Below are 20249 nucleotides of genomic sequence, written 5' to 3' on the forward strand. Positions count from 1 at the left end.
TCATTCCATCACGCCGAAACCTTGAGCGTAATGGCATGGCACGGTGCGAGGAGGAGCAGATGTGGAGGACAAACAGGGTTGCTTGCGCCTCCCACTCTTGTATCGGTCTGCCACTGCCCCATTGCTCTTTCATTTGTGTGTGTGTTGTTGTTTTTTGTTGTTATTGCTGAAGCAATAGGGTATGTTGTGAGATGGAGAACATGTGAACTGGTATTTCAGAGTGCAGAAGACTTCAGGAAGAACCATACCCAACTCTCTCTCTCTCTCTTTTTCTCTCTTTCTCTCCCTTTCTCTCTCTCTCCCTTTCTCTCTCTCTCTCTCATCTGTGCACATCACAGAAACAATAACACACACAAAGGAGCTGGCTCTCTCATTACCATTCTGCACCAGTGCCTGAGTCTGCTGTTTTTTCCTCTCTCTCCGTCGCTCTCTGCTTCCTCTCTGCTTTGTAGTGGCGTCTGGGTTTAAAATCAGTGGGGCTAGTGCATCTTCCTATCCAAGTTCACTGACACACGCACACACACACACACACACACACACACTCACACACACACACACACACACACACACACACACACACACACACACACACACTAACAAAGCACTCCGACCCACAGTAGGGCCAGATGGAGTAAAAGTAAGCTGTCATTCCATCTACACACACACACACACACACACACACACATACACGCGCGCACACGAGCTCACACACACACACGTGTATGTGTCACCCACAGTTACGTTATCAGGAGTCCAGAAACTGGATTTATGCCATCAACCTCATCTAAAAAAAGCCAAAAAGTCAGTCCACCTTTCAACATGGCATGGATGTACCTCTTCCCTCTCCTCACGGCGGCAGGGTGCCCTCCCCTCCTGAGTCTTGGTCTACCCGCCCCCCCCTCCCCCATACCGCTATGAAGCACGTTGCCACCATCTCCGAGAGCCCTCCTCAAACCTAATACGCCAGCACGCTTTCAGATTGTCAGATTTCACAGTAGGGGAGAGCGGGATCCTCCCACAGTTTGGTGAATGTGTGTGTCTGTTGGTGTGTGTGTGTGTGTGGGGGGGGGGGGGGGGGGGTCGGTCTAGGCAAGGCAAGGCCCAGGTCCCCATGTCTTCTCAGCCACATATTTTCAGAGGCAATCCAGAACCACGGGGCTACTGGGACGAGAAAGAAAATGGCGTCGGTGAAGCCGAACGACACGATGTTCTCAAGACCTCCGATGATTTTGGGAGAGGTTGATCCACAACGTCTTGGGGTGTTACGGGTTCTCCTGTCTGTGCTACGAATCCAGGGGACGAGCACGGCAGGTGTAGTCAGGCAACAGTGTGTGATAGTCAGGCACAGAGCTCTGTGTGCTCTCGCCCACACGGTACACACACACCGCTCCCAGCCACACTGGTGAATCACACACAGGCTCCGAGATGGAGACATTCTGACTGCTGGGAAGAAGGGGGGGGGATAAAAAATAAAAAATAAACGAAACCGCAACTAACCCCACTCTGCGATGTCGTGTCTGTTCATGCCGTAGGTTCTCGTAACACTTCACGGCGTCTCATTTTTTGATGTTGATAAACGCATTTGTTGTTTTTTTATTCCACGGCTGCAGCAGACCTAACTCAAGGGCACCGCACAGTGTGGGGAGAGAGGGAGAGAGAGAGAGAGCATGGTGTTGTGCTGTGACGGTCTCCCTCTCCACGGCTCTGCTGATTCGCTGCGGTGGGAGACAGACGTGCGGGGCTGCGGAGCGACGCCTCTCCCCCCAATTACACCCTGATTATTCCTGTGTGTTTTAATTGGCTCGGGGGGGAGGGGGGGGATGCGGGTGTCTGTCAGGAGGAATGATGAAGGATGAGTGCGTGCCACTCTGCATTATTCAACCAGCGAGGTGTCCGCTGGAGGAAGTTGAGCGCCGCGTACTTCCACTGGCACAGACGACGACGAAGACGAGGAGGAGAGAGAAGGGGCTCCGCTGGAGGAGCAGCCCAAAGAGAGCCCCGCACTCATTTATTTATCTTTCCCCCTTTTCACTGCACTGTCGAGTGGAGGGTGAGGGAGGGGGGGGTAAAAAGCCTGAATGACCAATGAGGCTGAATAATTATAATTATAATCGTAAATCATGCAAGCAGCACAAGTCTTAAGGAATATGCAAAAGGTTTAAGTGGTCCTCCAATGGCTCTGAAAGGATGAAATAAAGGCTTTGTTGTTTAAATATGTAAGACAAGCTGAAAAGGCTGTGCTTAATAGAAGCACCCCGGCCCCCAGCCCTCTAATGATGAGACCCACTCTATGATGTTAAAGTAGGAAGTCCTTTGGTGGGGCTCATGTTGGCTGTTTTTTAGTTCCAAGTTAGCTATGGCAACCCTAATGAACCATGGGTGACATTACATACTGGTACAGTTGGGCATGCTTGTTTTAAGAGTTGGTAGTAATAATAATAATAATAATAATAATAATAATAATAATGGTGGCTCTGATTTGTGAAACGTGTGTAGAGGGGACGCAATGTTCTACAGTGCTTGGCTATAGTTAGTGTGTGTGTGTGTGTGTGTGTGTGTGTGTGCGTGCGTGCGCGCGTGTGAAAAGGTCATTCAGTCTGAAAAAGGCTATTATCACCTCAGAGTGAGTGTCATTATGACGAGCCCCAGATGGGCGCCGTATGCCAACCCAAACTCATGAGGGCACGCTTTTCCACAGCCATCGACGGAGAGGGTGGCAAGCCATTTGGTCCCGCGCCACCGTTTGATGGAAGTTCATTGGCACTATTACGCCTTGGCTAGACCTGTTGGTTTGGCTAACAGGGATATTTAGGAGTTTGCACTCTTTTGGGTGTACTTGATGAATCTTGCCTAAATGGCCCAGGGAGATGTTTCTCTGCCCATTTCATTTTCAATAATGTAAGCAAATGGTGAACGCCTGCTATGAGGCTGTGCCTGCCCTGCTGCTAAAACACCGGCGGTGCAGACAGAAGTCTAGCCTGAATGGGAGCCTATTTTCCATTCCTCGCTGCTGGTTTTGGGTCGGCTTTAATGGACTCGAACCCCTCCTGGTCTAGAAGAGCGGAATTCCACCCATCTCACGTCTGTCCGTGTTAGACACAACGTCTAGGGATGTGCGTAACTCACATTTTTCATGGTCGATTAGTCAGTGGGTGGTATGAAGGATTAGTCGACATTCACAAAGACAGCCGTGGATCATCGGCAAGAAATCACTTGATATCTTTAATCACCCAAAAAATAAAAACTTTAACAGTTGAAAAATCGAATGTATTCTGGTGTTAATCCTCATCGATTTCTTCTTCTGAATACTTAAATTCGGCTAACATAACAATAATGCAGAACAGAAGCAGCTGATGCCGCTAATACCGACACACGCATTACAGTGGTGCGTGCATTTTGTATAGCCATACAATTAAAACTGTTCAATTCCAATGTTTACCAATACTCTAGCTATAGCCTACCCGACATCAAACAGCCAAATACACTATATGGACAACTGAACACAATCAAGCACTTTATTACAACACATATAACGTGATAGATACAAGTTGTAAAACTGCAAAGGCCTAATGGTAATCATCAACGGAAAACATGACACAGCATAGGGCACCTAAACGACAGGCGCTAGTGCTAACAAATAAACAGCTGTTATAGGACACATGTAGGGACCAAAACAAATGCCCTTTACAATAAAGGAGAATAACAATGAAATTACCTACCCAACAACATTTAGACAAAGCAGGTGGGGGCTTGTGGAAACGGAAAATTAAGATCTTAGCGGACAGGCATATACATTTCAAGTTTCCAGTTTTTATTAAGAAACAACAACATGTCATAATGTGGTCCTCTGTGGCTCCGTTGGTAGAGCATGGCGCTAACGACGCTTAGGTTGTGGGTTTGATTCCCGCTGGGACCATATATACTGAAATGTATGCACCTACTGCAATGTAAGTCGCTTTGGATAAAAACGTCAGCTAAATGACATATATTATATTATATAAGAGGGGAGCCATCTGACCGAAAAACACCTGCAGCGGAAAATCTCCTCTCAGCAGGGACGGACGTGACAGGGATGGAGAGGTGAGCCTTTGACACGTGAGAGCTCGGGGTATCTTTTTTGGTTGTTTTCTTTTGTTTTCTACCACTACAGAGGGGCTTGATCTGTTGCACCGGTCCGGTGCTGTGACTATCTCTCCAGCTCCGTCTTTTGGTCCGATGCGTTCATTCATTCAAGTATTCTTCTCCCCAAAAAGTTTGCCATCGCTGTCCGGTTTCTCCACATATCCCACACTGGACACGATCGTCTTCTATTCTTTTGAAGTGTGCCCAGAAGGAGCTTTTGACACGGTCCGACATCAGTTCTGTCCGTTAATTCGCGTTTATTTGAATGGGGGGGAAAATGTCAACTGTCCAAATATTACAAATCGACTTTGAATGAATGAATGAATGAATGGTCTTTATTGTCATTGATATAGTACAGGTACCATACAACGAAAATATTACAAATCAACTTTGACCCTCTGGAACAAATGATCGATTAATCGATTATGCTGTCCCATCCCTAGTCGAGTCATACCAGTAACTGTTCAATGTGTTTTTACGGCTCACTACCCGTTGAAGAGAAGTGAAGAATAGTCACTGTTGTTTTGTCGTTTTTATGTGTTGTTGTGTGCTTTCAGCAGTTCCCTTGGCTGCACCCTTGGTTCCCACCCTCCTAACCCCCCCCTCTCTTCTTCTGCTGTGTTCCAGGATCTGTCGGGCTCCATCGACGACCTGCCCACGGGGACGGAGGTGGCCATCAGCTCTGCGGTCAGCGCGTCCGGCTCCACCAGCAGCCAGGGCGAGCAGAGTAACCCGGCCCAGTCGCCCTTCTCGCCCCACGTGTCCCCGCGCCTCCCCGGCCTGCGCAGTGGCCCCTCGCCCTCCCCGGTGGGCTCCCCCGTGGGCTCCAGCCAATCACGCTCCGGCCCCATCTCCCCTGCCAGTGTCCCAGGTACAGGGCCCCTACACCCCGCCCCCCTCCCCCCCCCGCCTCACATCACACACAGACACACACACACACTGGCCCTACATCACATTAGCACACACACACACACACACTTACCCCCAGACGACAAGAGAGCGTGAGCTCGGCTTGTTTCCTGGTATCTCAGCCATTATTGTTTCCACAGAACAGTTTTGGAGAGACAGCCCACCGCCTCGCCGGGCCGACGCTGGCTGTCATGACCGGCCTCAGCTGTGGAAAAATAGGCCTTTTGTCTCATTATAGACCAGTCTCTTTCTGAACTTCTTTTGAGTTAGCGAGACTGTATAGTAGTTAGTCACAGTGGGGGAGAGAAGAAGTCCTTACAGCGAAGGCAGCTGGGTCTGGGGAGGAGCTCCGGTCCAGCTCCTAAACAAAGGCCTCAGTCATTAAAAATAGTTTCTAAACTATATTAGCAGTTTGGAGTCACTAACACAATTACTCTCCCACAGTGCAGAGCATTGTTGGCCTTCCTTGTTTGACGGGCTAGTTGGGGGGAGTTTTGCACACTTTTTTTTCTTCCCCATCTCTCCCCCGCTCTCCTGGTACTGATAACGAGGTCTGCGGGAGACCATTTACCCGCTCGCACACAACAGCCCAGGCTCACCCCTACTGGGAGAGGGCCGTCAGACGTTAGCCAACACACACCGGAGCGGAGCCCGAGCGCCTCTGACGTGTGATCTCCTCAGCGTCACCCTGGAAACCGCTGCTCGCATCCAGACACCCCCCTCCCCCCCGTTCCTTCCCACAGCCTTGAAGGACTCATTAAAGGGCACCAGACACATGGGTCCCGGGGGGGGGGGGGGGGTTTAGCTGGACACACACTGCTCTTCAGGCCAACAAACTGTCATGCCGAAGCTGGAATTTTGTGTGCTGTGTGTGTGTGTTTGTGTGGTGTTTTTCTACTCTCTCTAAGCATCTCTCTGTCTCTGTGCCCCCACTAACACCCCCCTCCCCACACACACACACCTCTACACCCCCCCCCCCCCCCCTCCTCTCCCGCCCAGGCACCCAGATGGCCCCGCAGACCCCTGGGAATGTGTCGGATGTGGGCTCCCATTCCACCCTGAGTCAGTCGCCCATGTCTCAGGAGAGAGGTGAGATTCTCACCTTCCCATTACGTGTCCCTGTGATGACTACAAGTAAGGTTACCATTCGTTCTGTTCAGGCTTAATAACACACATTCATCTGGACCCTGGGAATGGCTAGTAGGTTGTAGCTCTCCTAATAATGTATAGCGATGAACTGCGTCAGATACATCCCCATTACTGCCGGGCCTCAGGTGTTTTCCATGGCTTCATTGGTATTAGAACACATTAGCCATAGATCAGGAGTCTCCCCCCCCCCACCCATCCTACCACTGGGCAGCTGTCAACACAACCCCCAGAACTCTGCCCTCATAGAGGAGCTGTGGCCATACTGCTCACTGTCTGTCAGGACTTGATTAAGGCACCCTCAGCAGTCAATGACCTCATACCATGTTACTCCAGCTATTTACTGTGGCCAGAAGTCAGGCAAAAAACCACTCAGTCGTGTCCAACATTGGCTCGGTCCAAAAGTGTATGAAATAGACAGATGGAGAGTTTTTTCTCACTACGATTTTTTTTTCTTACAATGACGGCATTCATATAAACGAATCAATATATCCATATCGATTATCATTTGATGCCGAAGCTCGTTGGACTACTTCAGTTAAAAATGTTCCCGAGAGAGTTCTGATACACCTATTGACGTTTTAGGTCACAACTTTTTTCCCCTTTGGGGCCTCGGATGTTTTGTGCGAGCGCGCAAGTGAGAGGTACTGCGTTCAAGTGGTTTCATCAAGAGAGATGAAAAGTTCAAATTTTTCAGATTGGAGACCTTTTCTGGCAGGATGGGGAGCAGCTCTTGTGCTATTTGGCATGTGTTCAGATCAGTTTAAATGCCGATTTGGATGTCAACTGGAGCATTTGGTAGTACTTTTCAACAGGGACGGAATTAGTCCCCATTCAAATATCCTGCCATGCAAGCGAAAAACAGCCCAAGTGCAGCATTCACTGTTTAGACGTGATCCGCCAGGCATCGTGGCGATAATATATATAAAACAAGACAAGAACCAACCGGAATGGAGGAGCCACTTTTCTCCCTGCTTGTTGCCATTTAACTTCAGATCAATTTACTAATATCTGACAGGCACGTTGAACTGGTGAACAGCTGCACAGTTGGGGCCTATAGAATGAATTAAAAACGTAATTGGAAGAGCTTATCGGCAACATTTAGAATTCTGGCGATGTCCTTCCAGATGGTATTGTTTAGACAATTCTGATGAAAGGATTCATCTGGAAACTAGCATTGTTCTCTCTGGTTCCCCCGACCCTCCTGTTGTCTCGTCCACGCTTACTACCGTATTTTCCGGACTATAAGTCGCGGTTTTTTTCATACTTTGGCTGGTCCTGCGACTTATAGTCAGGTGCGACTTATATATCAATAATTCATAATCTCTGACTGACATGAACTGACATACGGTAATCTCTGACTGACATGAACCAAGGAGTAACTTCCGCTAGCGCCTCATACACGATAGAATAGCCATTATACTTGACAATGTGGACATTAAACACGACAATGTGGACATTAAACATGATGTTATGGACCTTATACACAATGTTATGGACGTTATAAACGATATTAAAGTCATTTATTCCTTCCAGAGACTGTTCTATGTTGCTAAGTTACCCCCGCGAGGCTATTTTGCTACTTCCGCTAGCGCCACATACGCGATAGAATAGCCATTATACTCGACAATGTGGACATTACACACGACAATGTGGACATTAAGCATGATATTATGGACCTTATACACGATATTATGAACGTTATACACGATATTAAAGTCATTTATTACCTTTCAGAGGCTGTTCAATGTTGCATTGTTTGTAGGCCGCCCTTCATCCTAACTACTTCCGTTTTTCACCAAGCTATCTTTGTCATGGCCTTATACACGATAAATAGTCGTTACACTCGACAATGTGGACATTAAGCACTATATTATGAACGTTATACACGCTATTATGAACGTTATACACGATATTAAAGTCATTTATTACCTTTCAGAGGCTGTTCCATCCTGTTTGCTTGCTCCCGCGACGCCATTTTGCTAACCTTCGTTAGCAACGCGCTAGCTAGCCCTGGCTTTACACTCGATAATTTAAGTATTTCTAACCTTTCAGAAGAAGTTTTAACGTGAATTATGTCCTTCCTGGGCTTACAAATCCTCTCATGTCTCTTCACAGTGCCAGACTAGAGTCAAGCTCAACAGGGTCTTCTTTCCCCGCTGATTCCGCCAAGCCCGTTCCCTTGAACCATGCGACTTATAGTCCAGTGCGACTTATATGTGGTTTTTTCCTCTTCATGACCCATTTTTGGCCTGCTGCGACTTATACTCGGGTGCGACTTATAGTCCGGAAAATACGGTAGTTGTTTCGGTTTGACAGGAAAGATGGTGTTGAGTGACAGATGGCTTTAAACCAGGGGTCATTTGGACCCGTGAGGTGGTGGTAATAAATAAGAGAGCCATTCGCCGGCGCGCAGTGTCAGATATAAAAACTAGAAGCGGGCAAATGTCGCAGCAGGGCCACGGGCCCTCACGGCTCTTTCGCGGCGCACGCGGCTGGTATGAACACATTGTTTATAAAGAGGGAGCGATCGTATTTGCAGCGACACTCGTTAGTGTTTTGCGGATAGTGTGAATTAGGACTTAGTGTTGCCATTCAATAGAACTAGACAGTTTTTTTTTTGATTTTTGAAGTTCAGGTTCCGTCTCTCATTAGTAACACCCTCACCTTTCTTTTAGTTTTTTCTTTTTTAACTGTTGGCTTCTAAGGGGTTCTGTGTGTGTATGTGTTTGTTTCAACCTCCAGGGTTCCCACCTGCCATGCAGAGGAATGCCCCCGGCCCCCAGTTTGGCCCCCAGCAGTCTGGGCCCCCCATGTCTCCACACCCGTCTCCGGGGGGGTCTATGCAACACAGCTCCTACCAGCAGGGCGGCTCCTCCTACGGACCACAGGCCGGGCAGTACGGACCCTCAGGTAAACCCCTACAGCCTCGCCTGGAGATGATGCTTCTCCGCGCCCTTTGATTTGACGGTTCAGCGCCGAAGCGTAAGCTGCTTTTCTCCAGTTGTTGGTTGTGAAGGGGGGGGGGCAGGGGGGGGCAGGGGGGGCCTTATTAGAGGCGTTGTTAGGTTTTTGGAATGGCTGCAGCCGTGCCGTCCTCTGGTTGGCTGGATGGAAGAGCCCTGGCCCGGAGAATTCATCAATCTGGAGTGTTGTTTCAGCTGAGGATGAAAACGAAACCGTGTGTGTGTGTGTGTGTGTGTGTGTGTGTGAGTGTGAGTGTGAGTGTGAGTGTGAGTGTGAGTGTGAGTGTGAGTGTGAGTGAGTGTGAGTGTGAGTGTGAGTGTGAGTGTGAGTGTGAGTGTGTGTCTACGTGTCCTCATCTGGATCGGGGCTCACACACATCGGGTCATTATGGTAATCCATCTTGTGTGTTCTAGCGTGCCTTTATGATGAATGCTGGACTTGCGTGTGTGTGTGTGGGTGGGTGTGTGTGTGGGTGTGTTTTCACGGCGTCCTCAGCCCCCTCGCTACCCCAGCACTCTTGATTAATAGTTCCCGGTGCCCCTGTCATTCCACTGCTGGGGCCGAGGCCCGGACGCTGGGCAACACAGCACAGCTGGAGATGGAACGGCTGGGACCCTCCACTGGATAGTACCATATGTGGGAGTGTGGAAAAGTTAATGGGGGTTTGATTGGAGATTTACTTTAGCTGTGGAAAAAAAAGGCCCTGCTCGTGCATGTTGGAACAGAGCCACGCGACCCTCCTCCGCTTACGAGTCCCGATTTCGGAGGGAAGAATACGGTATCCTCTACGGACACGCCTGGATGAATAGGCTGGATGATCCTAGTTAATTGGGTCTGATCTGGCTCTTGTCTTGGCACCACCCACCGGTGTTGAGCCATCGAACACTTCCAGGGGAATACGCAGCTACCCGGCTCACTGTGCTATAGGTCTCTGTCTTCTGAGGACGTCAGTGGCTGGGAGGGAAAGAGGGGGGGGGGTCCGTGGTATTGGTGACCGTGTTTCAAATCCATGTCACAGACCAGTCCCCCAGAGGGAAGGTTTGGGGGATTATCATGGCTCAGGGTCGGGGCTCTTCAGATGGCCTGACGGTGCCAAAGAATTTCCATCTAATTGGCAGCGCTCCAGAGCTCAGCCTGGCCAGCCTCTGGAAGGGGCCTACAGTTCTACAGTTCACTCTTCCTCCTCTCCCCTGCCTGTAAAAGAGAGCTTGTTAAAGGGGACCCAGAATAACTCCAGGAAGGGAGAAAATAGCAGCTTTCCCTCAATGCCACGACCGGTTCATGTATTTTGGGAACTCTTGTTTGACATCAAAAGTGTTTGTTTTTTATTTATTTTATTTTTTCTTCCTTCTTCCTCTTCTTCTTCTTCCTCTTCCTTCTTCTTCTTCCTCTTCTTCTTCTTCCTCTTCTTCTTATTATTCCTTCTTCTTCTTCTACTTCTTCTTCTTCTCCTCCTCCTCCTTCTTCTTCTCCTTCTTCTTCTTCTTCTTTTTCTTCCTTCTTCTTCTCCTTCTCCTTCTCCTTCTCCTTCTCCTTCTCTTTCTCCTCCTCCTCCTCCTTCTTCTCCTTCTTCTTTTTCTTCTTCTTCCTTCTTCTTCTCCCTTCTTCTCCTTCTTCTCATCCTCCTTCTCCTTCTTCTTCTCCTTCTTCTCCTCCTTCTTCCTTCTTGTGAAATATGTTATGTAGAAGGAGGGAAAAAAAGGTGGTTGGGCTGAAGAAATCCCCCTGAGGGAGTAGTGGAACATGAGGCAATGCTCTGTGTTCAGATCTCCCAGCAGCTGGAGCAAGGCAGGCTGGGAATCACAGTCCTAATTGTGCATTAAGTGGTGGCTGGCAGAGCTCCTGCTGTCATTTTAGCACAGAAACATAATTCGCAGGGGGAAAAAAAGAGGGGATGAGAGAGGGGAAAAGCGCTTCTTTAGGTCCCGCTCGTGACTGTAAATCTCATCTGTGTGTCTGGTTAAGCTACGTCGGCATAGGAACAGTTCGTTATGGTGGTTCTGCTGATGGTCCGATACAGATCTCTCTCCTCGCTCAGTGAGTCCAGTCATGTGGAATATCCATTCATGGACTCATCTGACTCAAACCCAAAAGACATTACTTTTGGCTTCATTTCTCTCTCTCTGAACGGGCCTAATGGAATTAGGCCTTATGCTTCTCTCAGCCACAGACAAATACCGCAGTGCCTAAAAGGGTTCCCTTAGAGAATTAAAAATGGGATGGTGAATGAAGTGTCTGTGCCTCAAACAACCAATTCCGATTTTTCTTAGTTGAAACTTAGTTGTGGCTTGAAACACGTGGAAGCTACATCTGGTCAGGCTTTTCCCCTTCTTTTCCTCTTTTTCCTGCTTTTCCCCTTTACTGTGTCCCCTAAAACTTCTATTTGCCCCCCTTGTACTGTTTCTCTGTTTCTCCAGTGTCTATTTAAAAAAAAAAAAAAAAAAAATCTAGGTTTAGAAGAAGGTGATAGAAGGGAAAATCTTCTATCACAGAGACTGCCAATGGCCCCGGGCCTGAGCTGGATTACTCTTCCTGCTACGACTGGTGGATTGATGATTCACTTGTGGCGCTTTTCCACTACAGGGTCGACCTGGGTCTTTCTCCACTGCCAAAAGTACCCGTGCCATTTCTGGTACCCGTGCCGGTTTTAGTTCTTGTTCGGGATGGGTAGCGAAAGGTACCAAAGGAACTTTTTGGCCAGGCTGCGTGTGACGTGTGACGCTGCACACCGTTGATTGGTCAATGGAAATCGTCATCCCATGTTCATAGATTTCTTCGCTAACCGCCATCTTTAAATACCACAACAGATTTCGCTCTCGGAAAATGTCACTTACTGTTTCTGTAATAACTTATTAACTCATTGACTGCCAAAGACGCCAATTGGCGTCTTATAGAATAGTAACGTTGACTGCCAAAGACGCCAATTGGCGTCTTATAGAATTTATTTATTTTTTCACGGGGATCGCGTTATTGACATGTTCTACACCTAGCGAGTGAATTTCAGACTTGGGTGTAATGTATTTCGGTCCCAGATGGGGGCAGTAGTTCGATAAAAGCCTGGAGAAGGAAGTGGCTTGCTGTGGGTTGTAGTAATGGCGAAACGGATCAGGGTATGTGCCAAACGCGGCGCGGAGCATTGCGGCGCGGAGCATTGCGGAGCATCGCGGCCATCGCGCGACTCTTCAAACAGTTCAGAGTCGGATGATACAGAAAAAGTGCAGAAATTTTTTTTTCTGCAGAAAAAGCTCGTTTTCTCTGTTTATTGGTCAAAATCAGGTGTTTTTGCTGAAACCACCCTATGTTCTACGGCCGATTTCTAAACACTCAAAGAGGCTAGAAACAAACTTTCTTTTTCTGATGAAAGAAGAGAGTCTAAAGTTTTGGTAGATATGTTCAATGTTTATGTAGTCCGAAAAGTCAATATTTGGTGGGTCTTCAAAGTTCAGCGAAAATGCCCCAAAAGTCTGGCAGTGTGGAGCTCTCCGCTCTGAACATGGCTGGCAGTCAAAGATTAATAAAGATTAGAAAAATTATGATAACCATCGTATTATCTTAGTTTAATGTCATTTCAATGCATCATAGAACTTTTATTTACAACAAGCATAACAAAAAAATCGCTATTATGGCAATGTCCTGTGCCTATGCTGTTCCTCAGTCCAGCGGCAGTCAAATGCCGGTAGATTCGCTTCTTGCTCCCTTTAACACATGTCGGCGTTTCCCTGGTTGCGAGATCTAAACTACTAGAACTGAAAGCGGCAGGTAACAGGCAGGTAACATCCATATGCTGTATATATAAATAAATATATTTGACTACCAGCAAGACACCGGAGCACTCGTATCTATAACAAACGCGGAGATTGTATGAGCCCCGCGTCAGTCAGCCTTTCTGTAGAAATACATCGCTCCGTTATATATCTAACGTTACATGTTTTAAGGCTGATCTGTGCATGATAGTGCTGCATTATGTTGATCTATTTATATCTATTTATTCTTGCCAATTCCTTATTACCAGTGGAAAGGGGGAAGGCTAAAACACTTTGAATGGAATAGATAGGACTTTCCGTTCAATGGAGGAAGCATGATACTCGCGAGTTCATCTCGCTTTCCCCCCTGTTGATGTATTAAACAATCTAAGCAATCTAATCAGAGCAGTTGTTATTATGTAATGATGGATGTGCCATTTTTGATGGAGAGCAGTGAGCGGATGACTGGATGTGAGCATGTATTTGACTAATGCCGATAGATTCGCGTCTTGCTCCGAAACCGGAGCTGTCGGCGCAGACAGGATTTTACAGCGTTCCTTCAAACTATCGTAATTCATGAACTATATGCCCAATCTAAAACATTCAAATAGTTTCTGAAAGCAGAGAAGTTGCACTTTTTGAACAGTTGAACTTTTTTAGGCTTATTACGGTAGTTCACCAACAAAAAAAAGCACAGTGCTCAACGTGTCAGGAGAAATAAAAATAGAATCGGGGCTTTAACACATGTCGGCATTTCCCTGGTTGCGAGATCTAAACTAGTCTACTAGAACTGAAAGCGGCAAGTAACAGGCACTTAACGTTACATGTTGTAAGGCTGATCTGTGCACGATAGTGCTGCATTTTGACATAATTCTTATCGCATTTCCCCCCGCTGATCTGTATAGCGGGGGGAATCTTATGACACGTAACTCCTCCTACAGTCCCGGGTCGTTCCTGTATAGTGGAAAACGATTCCTATATGGAACTTTTCAAAAGCGTGCCGAGGCGAGCCGTGCCGAGCTGAGCCGAGCCGGTCAATGGAAAAGTGCCATTGCTTAGTCAAAATGTATTGATTGTAAGTCGCTTTGGAATAAGGCTAAATGCCAAAAATGTCAAATGGAAATGTCTACATCATAAAAAGATTAATCTTAGTTGAAATCTTTGAGTCATTGACTCATTAAAAGCCATTGTTGCTCCCCCCCGATTATGTCTGACAATTTCATCTTTTGTCTCCAGGTAACTACCCCAGGCCCCCTAACTACGGCGGGGCGCCCAGTGCCAACTACAGCGGGCCTGGGCCTGGCATGGGCAACAGCCAGGGCATGAACGCCAGCAGCCCCATGCACGGACAGGGCCCCGGGCAGCCCTGCGGCTCCATGCCCGCCGGACGAGGTCTGGGTCCCGGTGTGGTGGGAGCTCGTCCGTACCCCGGCGGCACCAACACCATCGCCCCCACCTCGCCCAGCATGCCACAGCCCGCCGGCCAGGGCATGAGACCCCCCCAGCCCAACGTCAACCAACGCAAGCCCCAGGAGGCGGGCCCCAACGCCATGCAAGGTGCCAACGTCTCTGCCCAGGGCCGGTGAGTTCAGCGGTTCAGCGTTCAGGACCATAACCAGACCAGACCATGTTGAAACTCCTCACATTTCGTGACGTTAGAATTATACGGTTCTATCTCCATTTTTGTCAAAATTGCTCTAAACTACCCTAAACGGAGATAGAACGCTCATGATTTACCTTCACTTTAGTCCTCCCACACCCCCACATCCAGGGTTGCCAGATGGGGTGGGTTACCGCCGAACGGGCTACTTTTGATCACACTGGGCCGGGGAAAAAAAAGCATTTGGGCGGGTTGGGCTGGATAAATAGCATTTAGGAGCTATCAAAATGTCAGTGCCTGAAAGTTATAAAATGCGTGAAGTTAAAACACACATCCTGGTAGCTACGTACAATGTGTAATAGTAATTAGCGGTTTTCTGGGCTAGTTTTGGGCTGGTTTTTGGTGGATTTAGCGGTTTTTAGACTGTTTAGGCTGGAAATTGTCGATCCCATCTGGCAACCCGGCCCACATCTCATCATCCTGTCACGAGCCTCACTATCATCCACATATTCTAGCTGGTGGTGTGTAACGTCTACATTCTTATGGAGTACTCTCTGGTCTCTGTTGAGTTGAGGACGAGACCAAAGAGGCTGTTCTCTCCACCCCCTCCCTCCAGGCCTCCGTACGCGCGCTCCCCTGCCTTCCCCAGCCAGCCTTGGCCAGCGGCTCGCCCTCCCCTCCCTCCAAGTCCTCACCCCCACCCCCACCTCCACCCTCATCCCCAACCTCACCCCCATCCCCAATCCCATCCCCAACCACACCCCCATCCCCATCCCCAACCCCACCCCCATTCCCAACCTCACCCCCATTCCCAACCTCACCCCCACCCCCATCCCCAACCTCACCCCCATCCCCAACCTCACCCCCATCCCCAACCTCACCCCCATCCCCAACCTCACCCCCATCTTCAACCTCACCCCCATCCCCAACCTCACCCCCATCCCCAATCCCATCCCCAACCTCACCCCCATCCCCAAACCCAATCCCAACCTCACCCCCATCCCCAACCTCACCCCCATCCCCAACCTCACCCTCACCCCCACCCCCAACCTCACCCCCATCCCCATCCCCAACCTCACCCCCAATCTCACCCCCATCCCCACCCTCAATCCCACCCCCACCCCCAGTCCCGCGCCCCCCCACAACCCCAACCCCACCCTCCCCCTCACCACCCCCAGGTCAGCAGTGCTCAGAGCCATCCCATGATGCAGCAGGCTGAGCAGTACGGGTAGGTCTGAGTGCTGCAGTCTACGCTTTCCTGACGCTAGCCTGACGCACTAACACCCCGGGGCTGCATAGCGGTCCTCCCCTGCACCGGACACACACACGCGGGGGGGCAACGCTCCTCTCACACAGACCGCAGGGCTGTGGTACTAACCTGGCAGTGAAATATGGGCATGCCTTGTTGTCACTGCCACTGCATGGCTTCATCACGGACCAGCACAAGAGTATGGTTGAAAGGGTTAAAGGGGATATGTTTGTTGTGTGTTCAAGGTGTGGCGTGTGTGTTCCTGACCAACGTTTTTTGTCCAGGGTTCGTCGAAAAAGCCGATAGAAAAGAGCAGGCACTGTTCTAATAAACGCTCAACTTAAAAATGTTGTGTAACAGCAGAATCTTCCTCTGTTGTATCCCATTTTTTTTAATAAAAAAATTAAGAAACCAGGAATTAGAATGACTAAAGCAAAAGGATTGTCCTGTGGTTCAATATGTTGACTGACACTCTCGAAGAGGGAAAGTAAATCCCTTGCAATCCCCCGTCGCATTGATTGGATTATTAGCCCCATTAGTTTACTATCGATTTAATTGAGAATCTAGATTGGCTCATTACTAGCCTCAGTGAGTAAGAGTCGGTTGGGGAGGGGTGGGGGGGGGGGGGGGGGTGGAAGTTTGTAGTGATTGCCTGGGGGTGGGGGCCAATAGTAAACTGGTTGGGTGTCTTCATTGCTCCTGAAGAGGTGGGACACCTCTTAAAGTAAGAGTGTGTGTGTGTGTGTGTGTGTGTGTGTGTGTGTGTGTGTGTGTGTGTGTGTGTGTGTGTGTGTGTGTGTGTGTGTGTGTGTACAGTACAGTACCAGTCAAAAGTTTGGACACACTTTCCTAATGGGGAAGCGTGTCCAAACATTTGACTGATACTGTACATCAGTGTTTCCCACAGGATTTTGTGAGACTGCGATGTGCAGAGTCTCGTCAATATGTGGGAAACACTGGTACATGTGCGTGTGTGTGTGTGTGTGTGTGTGTGTGTGTGTGCTCGCAGCAGGAGGAGGGCATACAGAATTAATACATGGGGAAAATAAATGGTGTTTTTCTTACTTCGCTTCTCAGCCTTTTGATGTGGACCTTTTTTTATTTTATTTTTTAATTGTAACGTGTCGTAAATGTTCTTCTCTCTCCTCCTGGTTTAACACAGTCACAGTGTGTTTCTGTTGTGGCATTGAAGCTGCCGTTGCACTGCTTTTAATGAAGAACATGCATAATTCATATATTCTCACACAACTAAAAAATCTTTCTCCCAACTCTTTATCCGTCACAACAATGATAATGTATGCCCAGTGGGTTTTTTTGTTGGTAGATTTGATTACAGAAACTGTATATAAGTCTCCATACTCTGGTTTTCAGGCAGGGCAACTATCCAGGCATGGGCCCAATGGGTGGAATAGGCCCCGGCGCTCAGTACAGCCAGCAGCCAGGGAACAACTCGGGAAGGATGACCCCTTACAACGCCCCTCCCTCTGGTACGCCCAGCTCACTAGCTAACCCGTCATCACCATACACAAGCCCAGTATCTTCCAGTTCGGACTCTGAAATGTAATTTTTTCCCTCCTCCGACACAGGGCCTATGCTGATGGGAGGTGACGGGATGGGGGTTCCGGAGCCCAAGCCCAGGCCAGAGCACAAGGAGGGGAATGTCCCCCCCCCCACCACAGATCCACCCCCTAAACCCAAGGTACCATCTGCTGCTCTAACAGAGATATTGGCTTCCCCCACCCCCCTCCCTTCCTCTCTCCATTCCAGACACTCACTTTCTTTCTCGTCAGTTTTCCTCTCAAAGCATGTTCTAATACCAGCATGTGTTTCGGAGAAGCCGCCGAATGCGAGAAAAACCGCTGCATCTGACAAACGCGGACAAAAAAGCATATAGAGAATCGGAAAAACATCCCCGTCTGGCATTGTGATGGTTTTCTAAAGGAAGATATTCTGCAGATCACTCTCTCTATTACCATAGCCTACTTTTTTTTTTTTTTCTCGGGAGGAGGGAATGATCCTTAGCTGTACTCTTTTTCCCTGTAAGAAGCCATTCATCTATTCAGACTTGTCTTCAGCAAGGCTGTTCGCACCATGTGACACCAGTAGTGAATGTGTCGCGTGTCTGAGTGCGACTGCCTTTTTTTGGACTGATTTGGAAGTCACACAGGCGTACCAAAATAACCCATTTCCCACCATAAAGAACATGTTACGGTTCCCACCCCTCATGAGCCCCCTATTTCTCTTGTCAGCCTTTTCTTTTTGTTTGTTTTTTGGTTCCCCCCCCTCTCCCCCTCCCCCAAAACCTTGTTTCATGTTCCCACCTCTGATTTCATACTCCTCCGATTCTAGACTGAGAGAGAGAGAGAGAGAGAGAGAGAGAGAGAGAGAGAGAGAGAGAGAGAGAGAGAGAGAGAGAGAGAGAGAGAGAGAGAGAGAGAGAGAGAGAGAGAGAGAGAGAGAGTTGTGAAAGTTGACAACTTTTCCTTCCACATTCCATTCGGGTCTCTTCTCTTCCACCTCATTATTGAATTGTGGGAAGAAGAAAAGCTGCCCTTGATCTTCGACAACTGAAGATCCCCGTCAGCTGAGCTGATCTGAGCAGACGTCTCCCTCTTTGTTCCGTCTTTACTGTAGTCTGTTAATGATCACTGGTTGCATTTGCTTGCGTTTGTGCTTGGTGCTGTCTTGGTGCTGTCACGGTCGAAGGCGGCGGCGTCGTCAGCATGGCATCGTAACTCCGCTCATATGAATAGTAGTGTTTCTCTATGGACCTTTTCCTTACTAAAGCTCCCCCCCCTCCCTCTACTCCTGTTTGGCTGCCTGCCCCAGGGAATGCCGTTCCCCTCAGCTTGTCTCAACAGCTCCGTGTGCTGCTATGTCGTTTCCCCCCACCTGTGGTGTTTTGAATGTCAGTGTTGTTGAACATTGTTGAAGCCAGTCAAACCTGTCTGAAAGACTCCAGCTGAGCGCTGACCAGAACCGTGTGTGAACCAAAGTGTGTGTGACTGAGAGCTGAGAGCCAACAGAGACACACACACACACACACACAAACGTATGCTATGGCTTTATGCAGCCGTATGCTCCTGTACTGGGTGTCTTTGAGGACAGGTTTGCTCAGCGATGCTGTTTGCCTGTTTTCTGCATGTGTGTGTGTGTGTGTGTGAGCCTGTATGTGTGGGTGTGAGCCTGTGTGTGTGTGTGAGCCTTTGATGTGTGGGTGTGTGAGCCTTTATGTGTGGGTGTGTGAGCCTGTATGTGTGTGTGTGTGTGTGTGTGTGTGTGTGTGAGCCTTTATGTGTGGGTGTGTCAGCCTTTATGTGTGTGTGTGTGTGTGTGTGTGTGTGTGTGTGAGAGTGTGAGCCTGTATGTGTGGGTGGGTGGGTGGGTGGGTGGGTGTGTGTGTGGGTGGGTGGGTGTGAGCCTGTATGTGTGGGTGTGTGAGCGTGGGTGTGGGTGGATGGGTGTGTGTGTGTGTGTGTGTGTATGTGTGTATGTGTGGGTGTGTGAGCCTTTATGTGTGTGTGTGTGTGTGTGTGTGTGTGTGTGTGTGTGTGTGTGAGCCTGTATGTGTGGGTGTGTGAGCCTTTATGTGTGTGTGTGTGTGTGTGTGTGTGTGTGTGAACCTGTATGTGTGGGGGTGGGTGTGTGTGTGTGTGTGTGTGTGTGTGTGTGTGTGTGTGTGTGTGTGTGTGTGTGTGTGGAGCGAGCCTGTATATGTGAGAGAGACAAAAAGGATAAAGAATGATTGATAAGCTGAAGAAATCCAAACTCCTGCTGCTGTCTCTCATCACATGGCACTGTGTGTGTGTGTGTGTGTGTGTGTGTGTGTGTGTGTGTGTGTGTGTGTGTGTGTGTGTGTGTGTGTGTGCGCGCGCGTGTGTGTGTGTGCGTGTGCGCGCGTGTTTTGTTTTGTCGTCCTATTTTCTGTCACAGGACAGCTACAGCTCTCAGTGTATGTCCCAGCCCCCCACCCCTTCCCCCCTGTCCCCCAGCCCTGCTAGTCTGTCCTCTTACCACGGTGAGGACAGCGATAGCATTAGCAGCCCCGCCTGGCCAAAGACCCCGACCAGCCCTGTAAGTGCAGCAAAGCACTGTTGTCTTCGTTGTGGTACTACCTTACATGGTCATTTTTTGTTTTTTTCCTTCTCCCAACAGCTTGTTGTGATATTTTTGGACAGTCTTCTTTTTTGTCTTCTGTGTTTGTGTTGTGTTTGTCTTGTCTACATGTCCATTGTTAAGTGATGTGGTTGTGGAAAAAATAGACTTTCTCATTAAGACACGCGTATGCACAGTCATTGGAGGAGACGGAGAAAAGGGCTTTTTGGCGACAAAAGGGCTCTCTGTTTCTAATCAACTCTTTCCCCCACTTACCCCCCACCATCTCTCACCCCATACACCGCAGCGCTGGCCAGCCGTGCGCCCCCAAACGGCTCTCGGATCACGCTTGTGTAGCGTTACTTGTTAATCGCTCACATGACTGATGTGTTTTAACGAGAAAGTCTGCGGTGGTCGT

The 20249-nt window shown here is 48.8% G+C and overlaps 1 protein-coding gene across 1 annotated transcript in view; it reads left to right on the forward strand.

Annotated features, from left to right (window-relative positions):
- The window catches only part of arid1b (AT-rich interactive domain 1B), a 72646-nt gene that overhangs the window by 37624 nt on the left and 14773 nt on the right, over positions 1 to 20249 (forward strand). Inside the window, exons 5-12 of the mRNA XM_080527397.1 lie at positions 4750 to 4993; positions 6031 to 6120; positions 8923 to 9090; positions 14124 to 14469; positions 15104 to 15715; positions 17108 to 17223; positions 17323 to 17435; positions 19670 to 19810. Coding sequence (XP_080383523.1) covers positions 4750 to 4993; positions 6031 to 6120; positions 8923 to 9090; positions 14124 to 14469; positions 15104 to 15715; positions 17108 to 17223; positions 17323 to 17435; positions 19670 to 19810 — 1830 coding nt within the window. The remainder of the gene's footprint in view (positions 1 to 4749; positions 4994 to 6030; positions 6121 to 8922; positions 9091 to 14123; positions 14470 to 15103; positions 15716 to 17107; positions 17224 to 17322; positions 17436 to 19669; positions 19811 to 20249) is intronic.

This window comes from Nansenia antarctica, assembly GCF_963989245.1.
Source record: "Nansenia antarctica genome assembly, chromosome: 3".
NCBI classification, from domain to species: Eukaryota; Metazoa; Chordata; class Actinopteri; order Argentiniformes; family Microstomatidae; genus Nansenia; species Nansenia antarctica.